General features: G+C 38.9%; 1 protein-coding gene across 1 annotated transcript in view; it reads right to left on the bottom strand.

The window, feature by feature from the left end:
- Itpr (Inositol 1,4,5,-trisphosphate receptor) overlaps positions 1-23,229 on the bottom strand; it is a 1,293,714-nt gene that overhangs the window by 512,062 nt on the left and 758,423 nt on the right. Inside the window, exon 35 of the mRNA XM_090387283.1 lies at positions 5,630-5,811. Coding sequence (XP_090243409.1) covers positions 5,630-5,811 — 182 coding nt within the window. The remainder of the gene's footprint in view (positions 1-5,629; positions 5,812-23,229) is intronic.

Below are 23,229 nucleotides of genomic sequence, written 5' to 3'. Positions count from 1 at the left end.
TGCAAGAAAATTTTTTCTAATCGTCTGTTGCCTTAACTTCTTTTTATAATGTAAAAAAAGAATAAAAGCACATTAAGTGGCCATGCTAGAAGGAAGAGGAAAAGAGAGAACAGAGAAGCACTAGAAAAAAATTCTAGTGCAATAAAATCTGACAAGTATTTTGATGTTATTCTTGATTGTACACCCGATATCGGCCATCAGGAAGAGGGCCAGATTAAGGTATTCCTGCATCCCGGGCAGAAAGAGTGCATATCCTAGAAACTGGGTAAAGGCGCAGACTCCGAGCTATAATCAGCTTCTAAAAAACAAATTATTATTTTTAGGCCACCCAAATAATTAAATTCATCTGCCATGCTGTGTCTCTTATGTCTGTTAATTGCATGCATTATATGGTTGATTTGTCTGTTTTACTGGACGAAAAACCCCAGATTCTGGGAAAAAAAACCTTGCTATCTATGCCTGAGACCTACTAACTCAGCCATGGAGTGAAAAAGGCCCATTAAAGTTCCTTGTATCATTGACGGGATTTGAACCCAGGCCTTTTCCACCCGGTGTGGGGGAAAGGATGGTGACGATACCACTGCTACCCGTGCAGACTATAATCAGCTTCTGGAGCCCCTGTGTCTTCTGTTTTGCATCCACAATGTATACTATGCAGGGATGGGGGGGAACCTCTTGTGCCGTTTGACACTAAACAGACTCTACATTCTACACTCTACTCCCAAATATGCCAGTCGGTGTGTATAAACAGTTCATAAAATTTATCAATGTAAGGAGCAGTACCAGAGTTAATTTGTACAATGTGGTGAAACAGGAATTTGAAATATTAGGATTAGGCCTAACTAATATCCGAGGACAAGGTTATGAAAATGGAGCTAATACGAAAGGAAAAGTTTCAGGTGTTCAGGCAGGACTTTTAAAGGAAAATTCAAGGACATTTTTTAACTATGTGCTTGTCACAGTTACAATATAGTTCTAGGGGATCTAGCCAAAACCTGTCCTGATGTAATGACCTTTTTTGGGACACTTCAACATCTGCACTTGCTCTTTTCAGTATCAACAAAGAAATAGTCATTTTCCAAAAATATGTGAAGGGTCTTTCTGTAAAGTATCTCTGCGAAACAAGGTGTGAGTGTCGAATTCGGTGTAAGGTATCAAAGTTGGTGATTTCAATGATGTGCTTTTGGAAATAGTGTCAGAAGATGCTATTTCCAAGCAAGAAATGTTTAATCACTGGCTAACCAGATCAAGGAATACAAGTTTTTTGTTTCTTTAGTATTTTGACATGATTTTTTTGTTTCACGCAAGTAAAGAACTGCAAAGTGATTCTACGGATCTTGCTACAGCTTTTTATTCTTCATTTAAAAACCTTCTACACTGGATGCAAAGTATAGAGAGACTGGCTTTAAACAAATCTTAGTTGGTGCCACAAAAAAATTATTATTATTATTACCCGTAATTGATTACATAAACCCATATTTGTGTCTGTAAATTGCGTGTGTTCTCTGGTCAATTTGCCTGTTTTGCTGGATGAAAAAATCTCAGTTACTGGGGGGGGGGGGGGAACCTTGCTATCTATGCCTGAGACTGACTAACTCTGCCATGGAGTGAAAAATGCTCATTAAAGGTCCTCGCCATTGTTGGCGGGATTCGAACGCAGGGCCTTTTCCACCCAATGTGGAGAGAATGGTGACGATATCACTGTGCTACCCACGCAGACTAGTTGATGCCATAGAAATTGCGACAGAATTGGAAATATCTCCAGAATTTTGAACAAGAAGATTACAAAAGAGAAAGAGGCACTTCAATTACCAGCCTGCTTATGAACCTATAACAAATCCTAAGGAAGCTTACAAGGTAAACTGCTTTAATAAAATCATAGACAAGGCTTTGCAGTCTCTAGAGTCATGTTTCTAGCAGTTAATAAAACATACCAATCTTTTTGCTTTCTTGGTTAAATTTCTAAGAATTCTAAAGGACGAGTTAATAAAACATGCTGCAGATTTAGAAATTGCACTTTCAGATGCTAAAATCATTGAGGGCAGCGAATTGGTCAAGTCTGTGAAGGTGGCAAATATTGATGGTCATATGCTAGTGGAGGAAAGGGAAGCACTGACTGACACTAATTCCTTCAGAATCTTGCTTCGAAAATCCTTTAAATATTTTACAATTTCTCGCAACTAATAACAGAGCCACTGGATTTTCGAATTTATTGATATTGCAAAGAATATTTTTTAATGATTCCAGTAACTTTAGCATCTGGGGAAAAAAATAATTCCCACTTAAAGTTTATTAAAACTTAATTAATTAAATAATAAATATTTAAATTATAAATTATACAAATTATTTAATAAATTATTTAATTAAAACATATCTAAGGTCAACAATGCTTCAAGAGAGACTCACCAGCTTTGCTATTGTATCCATTGAAAGAAAAGAAGCAAGGAATTTAAATTTTGAGAAAGTCTTCACAGATTTTACCAATAAATGAGCAAGAAAAATATCTTTATGATTAGTTTTGTTTATATTATCAACGTTTCTGGTCAACTGTTAACAAATTGCAATAATATAAAAATAATAAACAATTATTAATAGTTTTAGTTTTACATTATTTCAAAATATTGAGGGATTAATATTGAATTTTTCAACAGGCCCCACATTTGCTAAGGCCGGCACTGGCCTGGAGAGCAGCCACCTGCGAGGTGATCTGAGTGAGGTGTATAAGGCCTTGAATGGGTTTAGCAAGATGAATGCTGATGGGATTCTTCTTCTTGCTCAGATTAAGAACATGGGGCACAGATTCAAATCGAGCAAAGACATTTGTAGAATAGATGTGCAGAAATTTGCCTTTAGCCAGCAGCTTGTTGATTGGTGGAACAGAATTCCATCTTTTGTTGTGGAAGTTGATAGCCTAAATACATTAAAGGCAGCATTTGGAATGAATGAAGGTGTGAAATGGGAGGTTTTTTTTTTTTTTTTTGGCTGATGCTGCATAAGCTTGCTCTCTTGCATCATATGCCTATTAATTCTAATGTTAATTAAGGAAAAATTTAAAAAAAAAATGTATTTTTATTTATCTTTTTTAATACAGTTCGAAAAAGGAATTAATCACTTCTAAGGCATCATTTATTTGAATTTATACTTTTATCATGTAAAGTAATTTGAATTATGCAGGTTTCAAAATAGGCAATTTATTTTTCAAAAAATGCAAAAGAATAACACTGTAAAATATAATATATAATAATAATATAATATAATGAAAGAAAATTTTCAACAATGCAGTTACAGAAAAGAGCTTAAGCTCTTTCTGTAACTATATTGAATAGCGTGTGAGAGCTAACAATGTTAAGATTATATAATATTATTTATTTCAATTGTTATTATTTAGAGTTGTTATTTATTTTCAATAAAAATATGAACTTTTCATCCTACCAGTTTTCGGTAAATGTAATGAAAAACGCAAAATGTAATGAAAAATGTAATGAAGGACGCAAAGAAAAACAGAAAAGAGTTCTATACCTATTTAAACTCAAGAAGGAAAGGGATGAATCAGATTGGTCCACTGGATGTTGATGGTTCAACAGTTGAGGATCCTGCTCAGGTGGCTAACAATCTAAATGAGTATTTTGCATCTACATTCACACATGAGGAGTTATTCAGGAAGGGGAATGTCGTAGGTGAAGTAAACATTGGCAGTGAGCTAGATTATTTTCTAATAACTGAGAGGAAAGTGGAGGAGAAATTGCTGAGGATAAACATAAAAAAGGCACCAGGGGTGGATGGGATCTATCCAGTTATATTAAAGGAGGCAGCAAAGGAAGTAAGCAAACCCCTAGCCATAATTATGAGAGCTTCTTTGGACTCAGGGGAGGTACCCATGGACTGGAGATGTGCAAATGTAACCCCAATTCACAAAGGAGGATCAAAGGCTGACACAAGTAATTATAGACCTGTTAGTTTAACTTCGGTTCCAGGAAAATTAATGGAGGCACTGGTTAAAGAAGCACTGCAGGATCATCTGGACAAGAATTCAGTTATAGCTCAGACACAGCATGGTTTTGTTAAGGGCAGGTCTTGTCTGACCAATTTGATTGGATACTATGATGTAGTCACAAAAGAACTGGATGCAGGGAATAACTTTGATATTATATATTTGGATCTTGGAAAGGCTTTTGACACTGTTGCGCATGGAAGACTGCTGCACAAATTGGAGAAGTGTGGCATTGGAGGCAAATTGCTGCTATGGATAAAGGGATGGTTGAGTGGCAGAAGACAGAGAGTGGTAATCAATGGACACTGCTCAACGTGGACTAATGTTATTAGTGGAGTTCCTCAGGGTTCAGTGTTGGGTCCATTGTTGTTTTCAGTATTTATAAATGATATTGATGATGGTGTATCAGGCTTAATGTCCAAGTTTGCAGACGATACCAAGGTTGGCAGGGTTGTTAAGGACACTACTGATACTATGCTGCTGCAACAGGATCTGGAAAGGTTGAGCAGATGGGCTGAGAGGTGGCAAATGAAGTTTAACATTGACAAATGTAAAGTACTACATATGGGAAACAGTAACCCCAGATCAACGTATCAAATCTGTGGTACTACGCTGACAGTGGTAGAGAATGAAAAGGACCTGGGGGTAATTGTGCAGGCAGATATGAAGTTCTCTGAGCAGTGCAGACGAGCTGCAAGAGTAGCTCATGGTGTCTTGTCAATGATATACAGGAATTTTTCTAGCAGGGATAAGGATGTGATTATTCCCTTGTATAAGGCATTGGTCAGGCCACACCTTGAGTACTGTATACAGGTCTGGAGGCCTCATTTCAAGAAGGATGTAGAGCTGCTCGAACGAGTACAGAGAAGGGCAACAAGATTAGTGAATGGAACAAAGGGTTGCTCTTACGAAGAAAGGCTTAAGTTTTGCAAATTACAGAGCCTGGAGACTAGGCATTGGCGAGGTGATCTGATAGAGGTGTATAAGGCTTTGAATGGCTTGAGCATGCTCAATGCCGATGGGATTCTTCCTCTTGCTCAGAATAATCACCTGAGAGGGCATAAATTCGAATTGAGGAAGGACGGATGTCGGATAGATGTGCGGAAATTTGCCTTTAGCCAGCGGGCAGTTGGTTTGTGGAATAGACTCCCATCGCTTGTTGTTGAAGTTGATAGCCTAAATAAATTTAAGGCTCAGCTGGACAGGTATTTCGAACGAACGGAGGGGTGAAATGGGAGTAGTGGTTGTTTTTTTTTTTTTTTTTTTTTTTTTGGCTGATGCTGAATAAGCTTGCTTTCTTGCATCATATGCCTCTACTAATGCTAATGCTAATTGCATAATCAAGGATTTCTCACAAGTGCATACTGGATGTACTAAGTCATTTAATGGATAAGTAAAATTACCTATTAGTGTCCTGCAAGAATTTATTTCCATTTAAAACGTATAATTTGATATGGCTAACATTTAACAAATTCAATGTTCCCCCCCCCCCTCTCTCTCTCTCTCTCTCTCTCTCTCTCTCTCTCTCTCTCTCTCTCTCTCTCTCTCTCTCTCTCTCACACACACACACACACACACACACACACACACACACACACACACACACACACAAGGTAAACATCACAATTTAATTCTTACTTGCAAGCCTTCTATGATACTTCTATCATTTCGAAACACATTAGTGGTAGACGGCTCTCGTCGTGGAGTACGAGCTGCTGATAACCAGGCCCGAGTATGCTTACTGATCAAAGCATTCTTATTGAACATGGCTGAAACCTGCGTGTCTAAGTCAAGAGGGATGGCAATTCCTCTATTCTTTGCTGTAATATAATATGAAAATTTTAGTGATAATGTTAAAAGTACTTTTAATTAGACAGAGTGACTTAAAAGTACCACAATAACATTTAAAAATTCTTAAGATTTTCCTTCTCACAAAATATAGTAAATAATCATTTTCTACCTCCTCCTCTACCCTTAGTTTATAGTAGTTTAATAAGTATACATATTTTCTCACGTGTTACAGCTATTATCAATCATTCTATCACCAAAGAGACTCGAGATAAGCATAATGTTGTTGTTAGATTTGCTGGTGCATCAGCAACTTAGGCCATAATGCACAAATTATTGTCTAATATTCTCTTCCTTTGTCTTGCGAGTGATATGGTTTAGATAAATGTGATATTTATTTATCAACTTTAGAAAGAGAAAAATGTCATCCATATCTTTGTGATCCCCTAGAACACACTGTAATGATAACTGGTTCCATTTATGAAAATGAGAGGAGAAAGCGGTTTTCCATTCTTTTAGATATAGCGGGCATTCTATAATTATATGTTTTACTGTTAATAAGCAAAAGCAGTTACTGCATTGTGGAGGGTAATCGTTTGTTAGTAGGTAGCAGTGAGTTAGGAATGTATGATCTTTGCGTAAACTGACTAGTATGGATTCTTCCTTTCTGTTTCATCTCAGACTGGATTGCCACTGTTCGGGTTCTGTTTTGATTTCGAGAAGTTTATTATTTGTTTGATCTTTCCATATCTATGTCCACTGTTTTTTATATATGTTTATTTTATAATGGATTTATGATCAGTATAAGAAGTCCTGAAATTAGATGGCATCATATTTATAGCAATTTTAGCAGCTATATCTGCCTACTCCAGTTGATATAGATGAATAGTGCACTGTTGAGTCAGTTTGGTATATCATAAGCACTGCGAAAGCAAAAATAAGAGTAGGAGTGTGTTATAGGCCTAATGACTCGAATGAGTACAATGAACAATTGTACACAGATATAGAGTGGGCTAATAAATCAGAATGTCTTATAATGGGGGATTTTAACTTCGCAGATTTTGACGGGAACTTGTGAGTTGGTCACTCACACACTAGTCAGACTTTTGTGGATTTATTGGATGATTGTTTTCTGCAGCAGCATGTTCGAGAGGCAACCAGAGAAAGTAATACTCTTGATCTGGTTATCAGCAGTGATCATTCGTGTATTAAGAATTTGCAGATAAAGGAACCACTAGGTGGCAGTGATTACAGTGTAATGATGTGGGATTTACTTAAATATTTAATTACCATCAGGGGTAAAGGAAAGGGTTTTTGATTCCGTAAAGGTGAGTACAGTGGTTTCCGACAGTTTTTAAATTCTGTACAGTGGGATCAACTGACGATGTTACCAACAGTAAATTCTAAGTGGGAACCATTCAAGGAATTAATAGTGGAAGCTACTAAATGTTTCATACCTATTAAGAAATATTGTTCAAGGTTTAGGTCTAAATAGTTATCTAATGAACTAATGAGACTCGTAACAGAGAAAAAAAATGCATGGGATGCATATAAATTATCAAGCGACTCAGAAGCCTATGGCAGATATAAGCTAGTCTGTAATCAGGTCCCAAAGGAGGTTAGGCAGGCAAAGGCAGATTACGAGAAATCCTTGGCAAAAGATGCTAAGAAAAATAGCAAGGATTTCTTTACTTATATAAATTCTTAAAGGAAGGGAATGAATCTGATTGGTCCACTTGACATCGATGGTTCGACTGTTGATGATCCTGCTCAGATAGCAAACAAACTGAGTGAGTATTTTGCATCTACATTCACACATGAGGAATTATTAAGGTTTGAAAATGGCAGAAGATTATCAAATTGTAGCAGGATACTTAATGATTTCGTAATAACTGAAAGCAAACTGGAGGAGAAACTGTCGAAGTTAAACATAAGAAAAGCACCTGGGGTGGATGGGATCTATCCAGTTATATTAAAGGAGGTGGCAAAGCAACTATACAAATCCTTAGCCATAATTATGAGAGCATCCTTGGACTCACGGGAGATTCCCACTGACTGGAGATGTGCATATGTATCCCCAATTCACAAAGGGGGATTGAAGGGTGACACAAGTAATTACAGACCAGTTAGTTTAACTTCTGTTCCGGGTAAAATAATGGAGTCACTGGTTAAAGATGCATTGCAGGATCATCTAGACAAGACTGCAGCAATAATTCAGACACAGCATGGGTTTGTTAAGGGAAAGTCTTGTCTGACAAATTTGATAGGATATTATGATGTGGTTACAAAGGAACTGGATGCAAAAAATAATTTTGATATATATTTGGATTTCAGGAAAGCTGTTGACACTGTTGCGCATGAAAGACTATTGTACAAATTGGAGCAGAATGGTATTAAGGGTAAGTTGCTACAATGGATAAAAGGATGGTTAAGTGGGAGAAGACAGAGGGTGGTAATCAATGGGTGCTGCTCTTCGTGGACTAATGTTATTAGTGGAGTCTCACAGGGTTCGGTGTTGGATCCACTGTTGTTTTGTATATTTATCAATGATATTAATGAAGGTATATCAGACTTAATGTTGAAGTTTGCAAAGGTTGGCAGGGTTCTAATGACAGTAATGGCAGTGTGCTACTGCAACAGGATCTAGATAATTTGGGCAGATGGGCTAAGAAGTGGCAACTGAAGTTTAACCTTGACAAATGCAAAGTACTGCATATGGGTAGAAGTAACCCCAGAGAAACGTACCAACTGTGTGGTTCTACACTTGAGCTGCCAGGAGCAGGTCATGGGGTTTTGTCAATGATATACAGGAATTTTTCTAGCAGGGAAAAGGAGGTGATTGTCCCTCTGTATAAGGCAATGGTCAGGCCACGCCTTGAGTACTGTGTACAGGTCTGGAGGCCTCATTTTAGGAAGGATGTAGATTTACTTGAGCGTGTACAGAGAAGGGCAACAAGATTAGTGAGGGGAATGAAGGAATCCTCTTACCAAGAGAGGCTTAAGTTCTGCAAATTGCAGTGGCTGGGGACTAGGCACCTACGCGGTGATCTGATTGAAGTGTATAAGGCCTTGAATGGGTTGAGCACACTGAATTCTAATGGGATCCTTCCACTTGTTCAGATTACGAACCTAAGGGGGCATAAATTCAAATTAAGAAAGGACAGATGTAGAATAGATGTGCGGAAATTTGTCTTTAGCCAGCGGGTGGTTAATTGCTGTAACAAACTTCCATCTGTCATTGTGGAAGTTGATAGGTTGAATAAATTTAAGGAGGAACTGGACAGGCATTTGGAGGGAATGGCGTGATTTTTTTTTTTTTTTGGCTGATGCTGCATAAGCTCATATACTTGCTTTCTTTCATCACATGCCACTACTACTGCTACTAGTACTACTATTACTCGTTTCCTGAGATTCCAACGTGTCCAGGGATCCAAAAGAATATTACGAGCTGTCCATGAAGTCCTCATAACTGTGCCCAAATTTTCTGTATCAGAGAATGACTAGGGAAGGATTTAACTGTAGTTAATTAACAGCACTTAATTAATTAACAGCATTTAATGAGTCCATATATATGATGGATTGAGCATACAAGGCTTCTTTTATATTCTCTAGGACTAGTAGAATATCATATAACTCTGAGGTATAAGTACTGCATTCCGATGGGAGTTGTCTGGAGATGGTGGCATTTGGTAGTACTACAGCTGTACCAACTTTACTACCAGTCTTGGATCCATCTGAATATATTTTAAAGAAACTTCTAAACTCAGTGGAGTGAGCTATATGTATTTGCCTAATGTTGGTATCTGGAAGGTTATTTTTTTCCCATTGCTGAAAATATTTATCAATATGTATCTGAGGCATTTGAAACACTTCAGGATACTAGCATGGTTTCCATGTTGGTATCCTGAAGTGTATTAGTGAAATTCAGGTCCCAATTTGTGATTAGAGCTTGAAGCCTAATGCCAGATGGTTTGTTGAACCATGGTTTACGTTCATAGAGGTCTCTCCATTTTGGCATGAAGAGATATTGCCACATGGGATGATGTGGGAGACTGCTGATTTTGGCTGCATAATTTAGTAGCAGAAGTTGTCGCTGAAGGTGTAGCGGCGGTTCATAGGCTTCCGTATAGAGGTGTAAAATTGGTGATGTGTGAAAAGTCCCCAGTGCAACTTGCAGTGCACTATGATGTACAGGATCAAGCAACTTAGGTACACTTGGCCTGGCCGAGGCCAAGTGTACTGGCCGAGGCCAAGTGTACTGAAGAGGCAGGAGCCCCATAGTCTAACTTGGATCTGATCAGTGAGCGGTATAGATGTAACAGCACATAACGATCTGTACGCCATGACATAGAAGAAATGACTCTGAGAAGATTTAATTTTCTTAGACAACTTGTACGTATATGTTTTATATGTTCTAATAAGTTTAATTTTTTTATCAAGTATTAAACTAAGAAATCTAATACTAGACTGGAAAGTAATGTAATGAGAACCTAACCAAAGGTCTGGATCGGGATGTAAAGAATGTTTGTGACAGAAGTATGGCAGTTGTTTTTGGTTTAGAAAGGCGATAATCCATTGTTTTCAACCCAAGATACTATTTCGTTAATGGCCCCTTGTAGTTGTCTTTCAATTTGTCACATATTTTGAGAATGACATGACATGACATGGCATGGCAAGATCGCCAGCGTACAAGTATGTATAAACTGTGTTAGGTTTGCACTTTGTTACAGAATCAATCTTAATGGCAAAGAGTGTAGCTGTTGTTGTTGTTATTTGATTTTTAGGAGCATTAGCAACTAAGGCCATATTGCTCCGGGGATATGCGGTAGTCATTCCCTGATCTTTCCGCATCGTCCATATTTGGTGGTCACAGGCTCGAACCCTGGTCTAATCAAGAAGCGTGTGCTACACACTGCTGCTCCTGCCCACCTGGCTATGGAGGTGCCAATTATAACATAATTTACATTCAGTACAGATTCCTTCGCACCTTACGAGTGCTTCCTGGCATTCGAGTAATTTTTGAATGCCGTTTAACTGCTGAAGTTCAGCTGTCTGATACGTTGGAAGATTCAACACTTATAAAGACAGAAATCTTTGTCCGCACAACTGATCCTTGAACTAGGAAAGTAGATCATAATTGCAAGGACTCATATCAAGACTATAAGGGAGCGAGGTAATTATTCCCACTTGCAAATGGGGAAAACAAGCTGTACAGACTGTATTATATGATGCCTTGTGTTGTCATGGAGTACGAGCACAACAGAACTCAACATTTATGGCCACTTCTAAATGAATTTTCAGGCATAATTCGACATAATTTATGACAAAAAATTTTGCATAGTAGTCTCCTGTTTTTTATCTTCCAAGTGGCACATGATCACCAGCAGTAATGTCCTCAAAATCATAGGTCAAGATGACCATTTGTTTCACATTTGATTGTTGCCAGTGGCATTTAGAGAGGGGTGGCAAAGACAAATGCTTCCATTAAGCTGACTGTGACTTCAGTTCAGGTTCAAAGATGCATGTCCATGTCTATCAAGAGCAACAATGCGTTTTGAAAACTTTTCACCTTCTTGTTGGTAACGTGCATTGCAATTTCTTTTCACTTTAATTCATCTGACAGAAAATGTCGGACGCATTTGCTGTCATATGAACAATGAAAGATCACCACTTGGTGATCCTTAATTTTTGTAACATCTCAGTTAAAATTTGGCAAGCAGATGATTTTGATATTCCAGATTTGTTGTCTATTTTGTCACAGGTCACACTTCTGAATTCCTCCAAAATGGTGGTGATAATAACTGCCGATGTATAACTGCCGAAATAATGTCACCATCCATTTTTAAAAGTTTTTATGCAAACATTCGATGCAGGAACTGTGTTTTGAACCTACAAATGATATTAAGGTTAAATTTCAATTATTATTTTTATAGCTGTCAGTGTGCAGGAGTACGGAGTGAGGAGCACATGTGGAGTGTTCTGGGTTTTCCAACAGGAAAACCCAGCAGGGGAAACCCAGAGAGTAACATAAAGATATCATACTAGATAAAGCCAATGAGTGAAGTGATGTCCATGTACCATTGATGAATTTGAAGTGTTGGTCAAGACATCAAAGGCGGATATTGTTGGGATAGCAGAGACGTGGTGTCACACAGATATAAGGAATGCTGAACTGGAATTTGGGGAGTACAATGGGTATAGAAAGGATAGACAGGATAGAAATGGAGGAGGTGTTATGCTGTTAATTAAGAAAAACATAAAATCAAAAGAAGTGCATCCAGTTGATATAGATGAACAGTGCACTGTTGAGTCAATTTGGTGTGACATAAGCACTGCAAAAGCAAAAATAAGAGTAGAAGTGTGTTATATGCCTAATGACTTGAATGAGTACAATGAACAATTGTACAGAGAAATACAATGGGCAAGTAAATTGGAATGTCTTATAATGGGGGATTTTAACTTCCCAGATATTGACTGGAACTTGTCGGTTGGTCACTCACACACTAGTCAGACTTTTGTGGATTTACTGGATGACTGTTTTCTGCAGCAGCATGTTCAAGAGGCAACCAGAGAAAGTAATACTCTTGATCTGGTTATCAGCAGTGACCATTCGTGTATTAAGAATTTGCAGATAAAGGAACCACTAGGTGGCAGTGATCTATGTGTACAGTGGTCTCCGACAGTTTTTAAATTCTATACAGTGGGAACAACTGACGATGTTACCAACAGTAAAATCTAAGTGGGAAGCATTCAAGGAATTAATCGTGGAAACTACTAAAAGTTTCATACCTATTAAGAAATATTGTTCAAGGTTTAGGCCTAAATGGTTATCTAATGAACTAATGAGACTCGTAACAGAGAAGAAAAATGCATGGGATGCATATAAATTATCAAGCGACTCAGAAGCCTATGGCAGATATAAGTTAGTCTGTAATCAGGTCACAAAGGAGGTTAGGCAGGCGAAGGCAGATTACGAGAAATCCTTGGCAAAAGTTGCTAAGAAAAACAGCAAGGATTTCTTTACTTATATAAACTCTAAAAGGAAGGGGATGAATCTGATTGGTCCACTTGATATCGATGGTTCGACTGTTGATGATCCTGCTCAGATAGCAAACAAACTGAATGAGTATTTTGCATCAACATTCACACATGAGGAATTATTAAGGTTTGAAAATGGCAGAAGGTTATCAAATTGTAGCAGGATACGTATTGATTTTTAAAAACTGACAGCAAAGTGGAGGAGAAATTGTTGAAGTTAAACATAAGAAAAGCACCTGGGGTGGATGGGATCTATCCAGTTATATTAAAGGAGGCGGCAAAGCAACTAAGGAAACCCTTAGCCATAATTATGAGAGCATCCTTGGACTCAGGGGAGGTCCTCACGGACTGGAGATGTGCAAATGTATCCCCAATTCACAAAGGGGGGATCGAAGGGTGACACGAGTAATTACAGACCAGTTAGTTTAACTTCTGTTCCGGGTAAAATAATGGAGTCACTGGTTAAAGATGCATTGCAGGATCATCTAGACAAGACTGCAGCAATAATTCAAACACAGCATGGGTTTGTTAAGGGAAAGTCTTGTCTGACAAATTTGATTGGTTATTATGATGTGGTCACAAAGGAACTGGATGCAAAAAATAATTTTGATATCATATATTTGGATTTCAGGAAAGCTTTTGGCACTGTTGCACATGGAAGACTATTGTACAAATTGGAACAGAATGGTATTAAGGGTAAGTTGCTACAATGGATAAAAGGATGGTTAAGTGGAAGAAGACAGAGGGCGGTAATCAATGGGTGCTGCTCTTCGTGGACTAATGTTATTAGTGGAGTCCCACAGGGTTCGGTGTTGGGTCCACTGTTGTTTTGTATATTTATCAATCATATTGATGAAGGTGTATCAGGCTTAATGTCGAAGTTTGCAGATGGTACAAAGGTTCGGAGGATTGTTAATGACAGTAATGGCAGTGTGCTACTGCAACAGGATCTAGATAATCTGGGCAGTTGAGCTAAGAAGTGGAAACTGAAGTTTAACCTTGACAAATGCAAAGTACACCATATGGGTAGAAGTAACCTCAGAGAAATGTACCAACTGTGTGGTACTATGCTTAAGGTGGTAGAAAATGAAAAAGACCTGGGAGTAATTGTGCAGTCAGATATGAAGTTTTCTGAGCAATGCAGACAGGCTGCCAGGGCAGGTCATGGGGTTTTGTCAATGATATATAGAAATTTTGCTAGTAGGGAGAAGGAGGTGATTGTCCCTCTGTATAAGGCAATGGTCAGGCCATGCCTTGAGTACTGCGTACAGGTCTGGAGGCTTCATTTTAGGAAGGATGTAGATTTACTTGAGTGTGTGCAGAGAAGGGCAACAAGATTGGTGAGGGGATTGAAGGGATCCTCTTACCAAGAGAAGCTTAAGTTCTGCAAATTGCAGTGGCCGGAGACTAGGCACCTGCACAGTGATCTGATTGAGGTGTATAAGGCCTTGAATGGGTTGAGCACGCTGAATTCTGATGGGATCCTTCCACTTGTTCAGATTACGAACCTAAGGGAGCATAAATTCAAATTAAGAAAGGACAGATGTAGAATAGATGTGCAGAAATTTGCCTTTAGCCAGCGTGTGATTAATTGCTGTAACAAACTTCCATCTGTCATTGTGGAAGTTGATAGATTGAATAAATTTAAGATGGAACTGGACAGGCATTTGGAGGGAATGGTGTGATTTTTTTTTTTTTTTGGCTGATGCTGCATAAGCTCACACTTGCTTTCTTACATCACATGCCGCCACTACTACTACTACCATAGCGTAATGTTATGTGTGAGGTGATTGGCACTAAGCCCAGACAACAACAGCAAACAATTGCCTGTGTCCAAAGCCTGATTTAAACTTGTTGTAACCCTAAGCTATAACATGTATGAGACCCTTCACCAGTTCACTGTGGCAATATTAAAAAAAGAATTTTAAAGTTGGAGCGAGGCCCCTTGTAATATGAGACCCTAAGCTGTAGCTTGTTTAGTTTATGTGTAAATCCGGTCCTGCCTGTGTCTGTTTACCATCCCTGCCTTTGTTCTGGTGGGCCAATTTGTGTAGCCTTATTCTAAGCAGGTATGTACAAAACAGTAAAAGAAATTTTTACCCCAGTAAGATCATGGTACAGGATCAGCTATAAAAAGGGGAAGAGAGAAGGAAAGGGAAGAAATATTAAATAAATAAATAATAATAAAAAGAAGCAGAAAAAAGAAAGTAAAAAAAAAACACCCAGTAATTATCAAAGTAGTACAATTGTACACTCAAGAAGGTCCCAAATAAGGCACAGTCAAATCTGGACTCAAGGAGAATAATAACTCATAAGGAACAGTCCAATTCTACGGTCAGGTTCAAGCCTACACTTAAGAAGGTCTGTTGGGAGAGTTAGGAGCTAGGAGTGTCTGCTCAATAGTCAGTAGAGTCAGTTATCAGAAAATCATGTTCAACAGGTAGAGTGACTCAAAGAGGAGAGAGACACCCATCCAAAAGAAAAGAATAATACAACATCCTGACTGTTTCCATCAAAGTTGTTCACATATTCTGTTCTGTCGTGTTCATCCAATGTATTCTCCTAAGTAATGTTCACATAGGCTGCTGTTTACAGGTAGGCTTTCAACATCAAAATCAATCACCCAACACGGGTATCATCTACATAAAGCATAGAGCACAGAAAAGTCTACTTTGGAAGCTCAGATCCCTCAAAGTGAAGTATGTGTTTTACTTTTTACTTCATATTGTTACACATCTTCACTTAGATCTTCCAGGGTTGATAACAGACGATACACTGCATTGGTTGCCAGAGTCACTTGCAGAGACTGGGGCCTAGACAGACGGGTGCTACGTCTTTTCTATAAAACCATCTTCACCCCAATAGTCACGTGTGCCTCTGGCGCATGGTATCACAAAGCCACAACTGTTTTTAATAAATGAATCATTGACTCGATTCACCAATCAATCCTTCTGACCATTACTCGAGCTTGCAGCACAGTGAACACACATGCCCTGCAAGTCCTTGCTGGTGTCCTTCCACTGGAGAGAAGAGATCATTAGAGATCATTCGACGGGCCTCACGCACCACCTGGACAAGGGTATCCCACAGACATGTTTGGGATTCACCACCGACATCATCAATAGCAAAACTATGGAAAAGAAAAAGCTGCATGCTCACCTGCTGCAGGTGTGGCAGGATAGATGGGCCACCTCGCAAAAAAGCAAAATCACCAGAAAGTTTCTGCCCATAATTGGCCAGGTTTTTCTGAACTTCCCACCCTGGTTTTCCCCGGGCCTATAAGTAACATACCTACTGACAGGACATGGAGCTCTGAATGCAAAGCTATCCCTACTCGTAATACAGGAAGATCCCACCTGCACCTGCGGGGGGGCTGGAGAGCTGGCAGCACCTCATGCACAATTGCCAGCTCTATGACGACCTCCGCAGTGAATTCATCACCAAAATACAGTATCTACCATATGGCCAGGAGCACCACATCTTGGACACCAGGGAAGAATAGCAGGCTTTCTCCAGCTATGCACTGGCCCTGTTCACAAGACAGAGAGCTTTTATCACAGCGAACCGCAAACCAACCACTGACACAATAAGGAAATGAACAAACCTCGAAGGAAATCGTCCCGCGGAAGATGCCTGGAACCCAATGGCTTCCGATAATCAAGGCACTAAACCCTGAAGTGGACCTAAAGTCGAATCAATGAGAAATGACTCTATCAACAACATTGACGCAAACACCACATGGATAGGAAATGAAACAAGAAAGACCCCACAAACGCCGACAAGCAAACCCGGACATTTCAACTGTAAAGACTGCAGAACTGATGGGAACCACCCCATGAACGATCAAGCTTCGGTCCGATCGCTCCTGGGAACGGACTAACTAGGACCACCAGCAGCTCCACTGCCAAATGCTATATGGCGAACTGAATGGGGTACCCTTACCCTATTCACCTTAAATTCCCTATCCCTGGCAGATGGAAGAGGAGACATGCTCTGTTTACTTCCTCCCCTGCCGACCCATCTCTTCGCCTGGTGAGGCATGAGCCTGCCTCACTGACCACCTGGGGTCACCTTCTCTATCGTCCCCATGCTTCTGCCTTTCACCCCTCCAGTGTTCAGACTCTTCCCCCACTCTACCTGTAAACCTTATCCATGGCAGGGGGAGAAAACTCTTCTTTGTCTCCCCCAGCCGCCATCCAAACTTCCCTCTGGTGTGGCATGGGCATGCCATACTGCCTAGCAGGGGTCATCTCCTCTATCGACCCCTTACTTCTAATTCTACCCCCAATATTCAGCCTCCCCCCCTCCCACTTTTATCTTTTATCTAACGTATATCCCACACGTCTAAATTCAATAACAACAAAATTCTGCCCAACCTATTAGGCCCTTTAACACATCTCTCTAGCATTCAACCCCAACCAGTGATTTGCTAACAGCGATCTTATTAAGAATTAACGTCAAACACGTATATATATATATATATATATATATATATATTTTTTTTTTTAGGTCCTAGCCACTGAAATCCCAGGAAACTAGGTGGCAGGACCTATCGAAGCAAACTTATCATGATTCTGGACACACCCGGCTAGCCTCCACGTGGCGAGGTATGGCAAAGTCGGGCCTCACTAGGGGCCTAGCGGCCAATAAGCTGGACAAACAATGGGCACAACACATCACACTGCACAGACATGGCCTACACACTTTCAACTCTCTGGCCTTACAGTGTACTGTCCTCGATACAGCAAACACATGCGATGCGGAGATGGAGGAAATCCCAGGTGCCGTCTGACACGAAAATACCTTATATCTCTTGACCCACCAATCGATGCACCCCTGATTCGGTTCCCAGAAAAGAATAGTCAAGTGCAGCCTGCTCTAGTCTAAGATGATCTAGTTTTACTGGGAGAAATTGAATTTATTGTCAGGCAAACAGGTAATATTTTTTGTAATAAAGGTAGTTGGTCCAGGGTTCTGGGAAACTGCTAATTGCAGGGGAAGAGGGTGATTTAGATTTGCATTTATCTGATGATATGGGTCAAAGTAATGCTTGCACTCACCTCATGAATTCTTGTTAGTTGCCACAACAGCCAATGTTGATAAGATGTTCTGAGGGTCATCATCATTATCAGCCATTTTCAATCCACCGCACAATGAAGGCCTCTCGAGAAACTTTCCATTTCCTTCTGTTTCCTTCATTTACTACCCACAGACTCATGAATTTCATCTGTCCATCTCCGTTGTTGTCTTCCAGGTTTTCTCTTAGCTCCTCTTGGGTACCATTCTGTTATTTTCTTAGTCCATCTGTCATCATGTCTTTGAGCTATGTGTCCTGCCCAAGACCATTTTAGTTCTTTAGTTTTGATAAGAATGTCCTTTACTTGAGTTTGCTGCTTAATCCATGTGTTTCTCTTTTTATCTAACAGTCTGATTCCCAATATAATTCGTTCCATTTTTAGCTGTGTAGTTCTCAGCTTCTCTTCCATTCTTTTGGTGAGTGCCCAAGTTTCACTTCCATAAGTCATGGTGGGGGGGGGAATATACATTGGTTCATTATTTTACGTTTCAGAAAAATTGGGATATTGCTCCTCAGTATGTGACTGTATTTCCTGAATGCTATCCATCCAAAATTTCTTCTTCTCTTGACTTCCATCCATTTATCATTATTACAGCTAATGACTTGTCTCAGATAAGTATATGACTCCACCTTTTCAATTACTGCTCCTTTAATCATTATATACCTTTCTGTGGCATACTTGTTCATCATTACTTTTGTTTTAGCCATATTCATCTTTAGTCCAAAATCCTTACTAACTCTGCATAACTGATTAAGATTTTCCTCTAATTCTTTGGGATCGTGGCTTATGACCACAATGTCATCTGCAAATCATAAATGGTTTAGGTACTCTCCATTCACATTGACGCCTTTCTGCGACCAGTCTAATCTTCTGAAAGCTTCCTCAAGGGCAGCAGTAAACAACTTCGGAGATATTGTGTCTCTTGTCGAACTCCTTTCTCAATTTTAAATTTTCTACTGTCTTTGTCTAGTCTAATAAAGGAGGTAGCATTCTCATATATTTTCTTCAAAATCATAATATATGGGTTATCTATGCCTTGTTTTTCCAGTGCCCGAAACATTGCCTTATGCTGTATGGAGTCAAATGCCTTTTCATAATCCAAAAATGCCAGGCATAATGGTGTTTTATATTCATTTGCTTTCTCCATTAGCTGTGACATTACGTGAAGGTGATCCATATTGAGAATCCTGTCCTAAAGCCAGCTTGCTCTTTTGGTTGATTCTCATGAAGTATTCTTTCTAATCTGTTAGTAATGACCCTTGTGAACAACTTGTAGATGTGGGATAACAAGCTAATTGGTCTATAATTTACAATTTCTGATTTAGCTCCTTTCTTATGCAGCAAAACTATGATTGCATTATTCCATTCCTTAGGTACCACCTTTTCTAATGTATTTTGTGAAGAGACTTGTCAGTTTTTGTGTCATGTCTCTTCCTCCCAATTTTAATAACTCTACAGTAACTTCATCTTCCCCCAGAGCTTTCTGATTCTTCATTTTCTTCAACACGTGTTCTACCTCATCAGGAAGGATATTAGGTATGTTGTATGTGCTACTAATTCGTGATCCATCTTCCCCACTGCTGGCATAATTCTCTCGCTTCTTGTATAACCTTTATAGTAGTCTTCTGCTATTTGAATTATGCCTTCTCTGCTATTCATAAGTACACCATTGCTGTTCTTCAGTTTCAGTATCATTTGTCTTTCTGTATTACTGCTCATGGCTGCTGATTTAAATCCTTTGTTTTCCCTTAATGCTGGTTCTACTTTTCTTCTGTTAAATTTTCTTATGTCCTCTCTGAGTCTCTTTCTAATGCCTTTGCATAACTCAGTATATTCAATTTTCTCCCTGTCAATGTTTTTCTTTCTCTTCATTTGTCGTTTTCAGTTCATCATGACAAGTGTTTCTTGACTGTTTTTTTCTTCTTTGGATTTCTTTTTACCTATAGGTTTCTTGGGCTTTATCACTTTCAGAAAGTTGTAATATTCCTCATCGATATCTTGGTCATGAACAGTCTGCAGAAGCTCAAACTTGTTCTTAAGTTCCAGTACATACTGCTTTTTCTCCTCTTCTGTTATCTCAAAGACCTTCGTATTATTTACTCGAGTCAGTTTTTCCTTTCTTTTCTTACATCTATATCAAGTGTGCATCATACCATTCTGTGATCACTTCCAACATTTAACTTGTACAGGACAGTAACATCATTCTTAGGGTAGCAATCTTTCAAATGAGGGTGGAAGATAAAGCTTGGGATACAAAATAAATAACTTCAAGTGGGTGTGGCAGGGTAGTAAACCATCGAAGAATGCTTGGTTTCAACTGGACCTACAGTAATGTCAGGAGCGTTGTCAATAAAATGGCTGAATTTGAACTTCTGGTTAGGAAAACTAATGCCGATATAACAGGGCAAACAAATATGGTGCCACTTGGAAACTGGTGATGACAAGTTTCACTAGGTTTCGTATAATGTATCTAGGAAAGATAGTCAAGATAGAAGGGGTGAAGAGGTCATACTTCTCATCAAAAGAAGCCTGAGTGCAAAAAAGAGCTTTTAATGAGTCTGAAGTTACATCTGCCAGCATAGAATCTGTGTTGTGTGATTTAGTTGGAAGCAAAGGAACAATGAGAGTGGGAATAATCTACAGACCAGATGATTGTGAAGAATATGACAAGAGTCATATTCTTCACATTCTTTACATACATATGGAATGGGCAAGCAAACATGAATGTCTTATTATGGGTGACTTTAATCTGTCCCAGACTGATTGGAATAAATGGTGGGAAACTCACAATAGAGAAAAATTTTTAAAATAAAGTAGATGATTATTATTTGTACCATCTTGTTAGGTAAAGTACTAGAATATTCCTGACCTCATCATAGCTAATGAAACAGATGGCATCACAGGGCTTAAAGTACAGCAATCACTGTCAGGAAGTGATGATGCAATCATCAATTGGAAGATGAAGAATGATGTTGCAGTAATTAAAGGTAAAGGCAGTAGAGTTTTAACTTCAGAAGAGGGAGCTTAGACAGTTTAGGGTTCTATATGGCATCTGTAAACTGGTCGGATTACCAAGGGATGGCAAATACATTTGAATTATGGAATACTTTTAAAGCAAATATCACAGAAGCCATGACTGCATATATACCTTTAAAAAAATATTGCAGGGAGAGGATACCAAAATGGATGTGTGTGAAGTTGTCTGGTCAAATAGCACAAAAAAAATAACATAGGACAGTTACAGAGCAATGAAAAGTACTGAAGCCTACAACAGGTACAAGTTGATCTGTAACAGTACCATAAATAAGGTCAGGCCAAAGTTGCATTTGAGAAAGCATTGGCTAAGAGAGCAAAGAATGGGGAAAAGGAATATTTCATGTATGTGAATACAAGGAAGAAAAAAGCGAGTAATATTGGACACTTGTGCACTGGGTGTACGAAAGTCTTAGATAACCCAGCTGAAGTTGAAATGAATTAAACAGGTACTTTGCATCTATTTTTACTAACAAAAGACCCATCATCCCGAGAAGAGACTGTGCAAGTGAGGAGGAGCCATACAAAATTAGTGATGTCATAATTACAGATGATTGTTTATAGAAACATTTTTGAGCATAACGGAAAATAGTGCTCCCAGAGTTGATGGCATATATCCTGTAGTTTTGAGGGAGAGCGCAAGGGAGTGTAATGAACCATTGAGGTTAATTATAAGGGCATCTTTAAACTCAGGGAGATTTCCTTTGGATTAGAGAAGTGCCAATGTATCAGGAATACATAAAAGAAATTTCAGGGGTGAAGTTGGTAATTATCAATTGGTTAGTCTGACTTCAGTGGTAGGAAAAATCTTAGAGACAATGATTAAGAGTGCATTTCCAGGGCATTTAGATAGATATGGCATTCTGAAGGACATACAATATGGCTTTGTTAAGGGTAAATCATGCTTAACTAACTCATTAGGCTATTTTGACACAGTTACTCATGAGCTGGATTTGGGGAACAATTTCAACATAGTTTATTTGGATTTCAGCAAAGCATTTGACTCGGTCCCTCATGAGAGGTTACTGTATTAACTTGTGAATGGGATTACTGGTAAGATTCTCAGATGGATTCTGTGTGACTGCAAAGCAGAAGGCAGAGGATTGTGGTTAATGAGTATTCTTCAGATTGGCGTAGCATCAGGAGTGGGGTCCTTCAAGGATCGGTTCTTGGGCCACTGTTGTTTCTCAATTTCATAAATGACATCGATGAAGAGATAGAAGGTGCAATGTCAAAAATTGCATATGACAATAAAGATTGGGAGAGTCATTAATGATCAGTGCCAAGCAGTATGCCTTCAGGATAATGAACAGTCTTCAAGGATGGTCTGAGAAGTGGCAGCTATACTTGAATGCTGCTAAATGCAAAGTCTGACACGCGGGGGATATCAACCCACAAATAGATTATAGACTTGGTGGGGCTGAATTAAAAACAGTGGAGGTGGAAAGGATTCTGGAAGTTACAATATGGGCATATATGAAGTTTTCTTAATAGTGTAAACAGGCAGTCAGGAAAGTCCTTGGTGTCCTATCAATAATTTATCGAACGCTATCCTGTAGAGATGGGGGGGGTCATAATCCCACTGTATAAGGCAATTGTAAGAGCCCATTTGGGATACTGTGTTCAAGTATGGAGACCTCATCTGAAAAAAAAAAAACAGGCATTGCGCTTCTTGAAAGGGTCCAAAGATGGGCAACATGAATGGTGAGATCAACAGAAGGACAACTTTATAAGGAAAGACTCCAATCATGTTGGATACAGAGCTTGGAAACCAGGCACATCAGAGGTTACATGACTGAGGTTTATAAGGCTCTGAGAGGTATTAGTAAAATGAATGAAGGTGTAATTCTCACTGTTATAAAGAATTGCAGAACTATGTATCATAAATTCAAATTACAGGGCTTGAGGTTTAGATTAGATTGTAGGATGGTTTCTTTTAGCTAGTGAGTCATCGATAGCTGGAACAAGTTGCCCTTGCAGGTAGTTGAGGCTGACAGTTTGAATAAATTCAAAGGTCAACTAGATAGTTACCTGTATGAGGAGAGAAGCATATATTTTGTATGTCTACCTCTACTTCTTATCTACTTGTTTTTTTTTTTTTTTTTGCTAGTGCAGCAAAAGCTTGTGGCTTCCTTGCACTATACAGAGAATACTATTACTATTTTCCACTACAATAAGGGTAGGGGAAAATGAAAAAAGACATGGGTAATTGTGCAATCAGATATGAAGTTATCTGAGCAGACATGCTGCCTGGACAGCTCATGATGTTTTGTCAATGATATACAAGAATTTTATAAGCAG

This window comes from Mastigoproctus giganteus, chromosome 13, assembly GCF_048544385.1.
Source record: "Mastigoproctus giganteus isolate SK-2022 chromosome 13, ASM4854438v1, whole genome shotgun sequence".
NCBI classification, from domain to species: Eukaryota; Metazoa; Arthropoda; class Arachnida; order Uropygi; family Thelyphonidae; genus Mastigoproctus; species Mastigoproctus giganteus.
The sequence above is the reverse complement of the archived record's forward strand: the minus strand, read 5'-3'. Positions and strand labels throughout refer to the sequence as shown.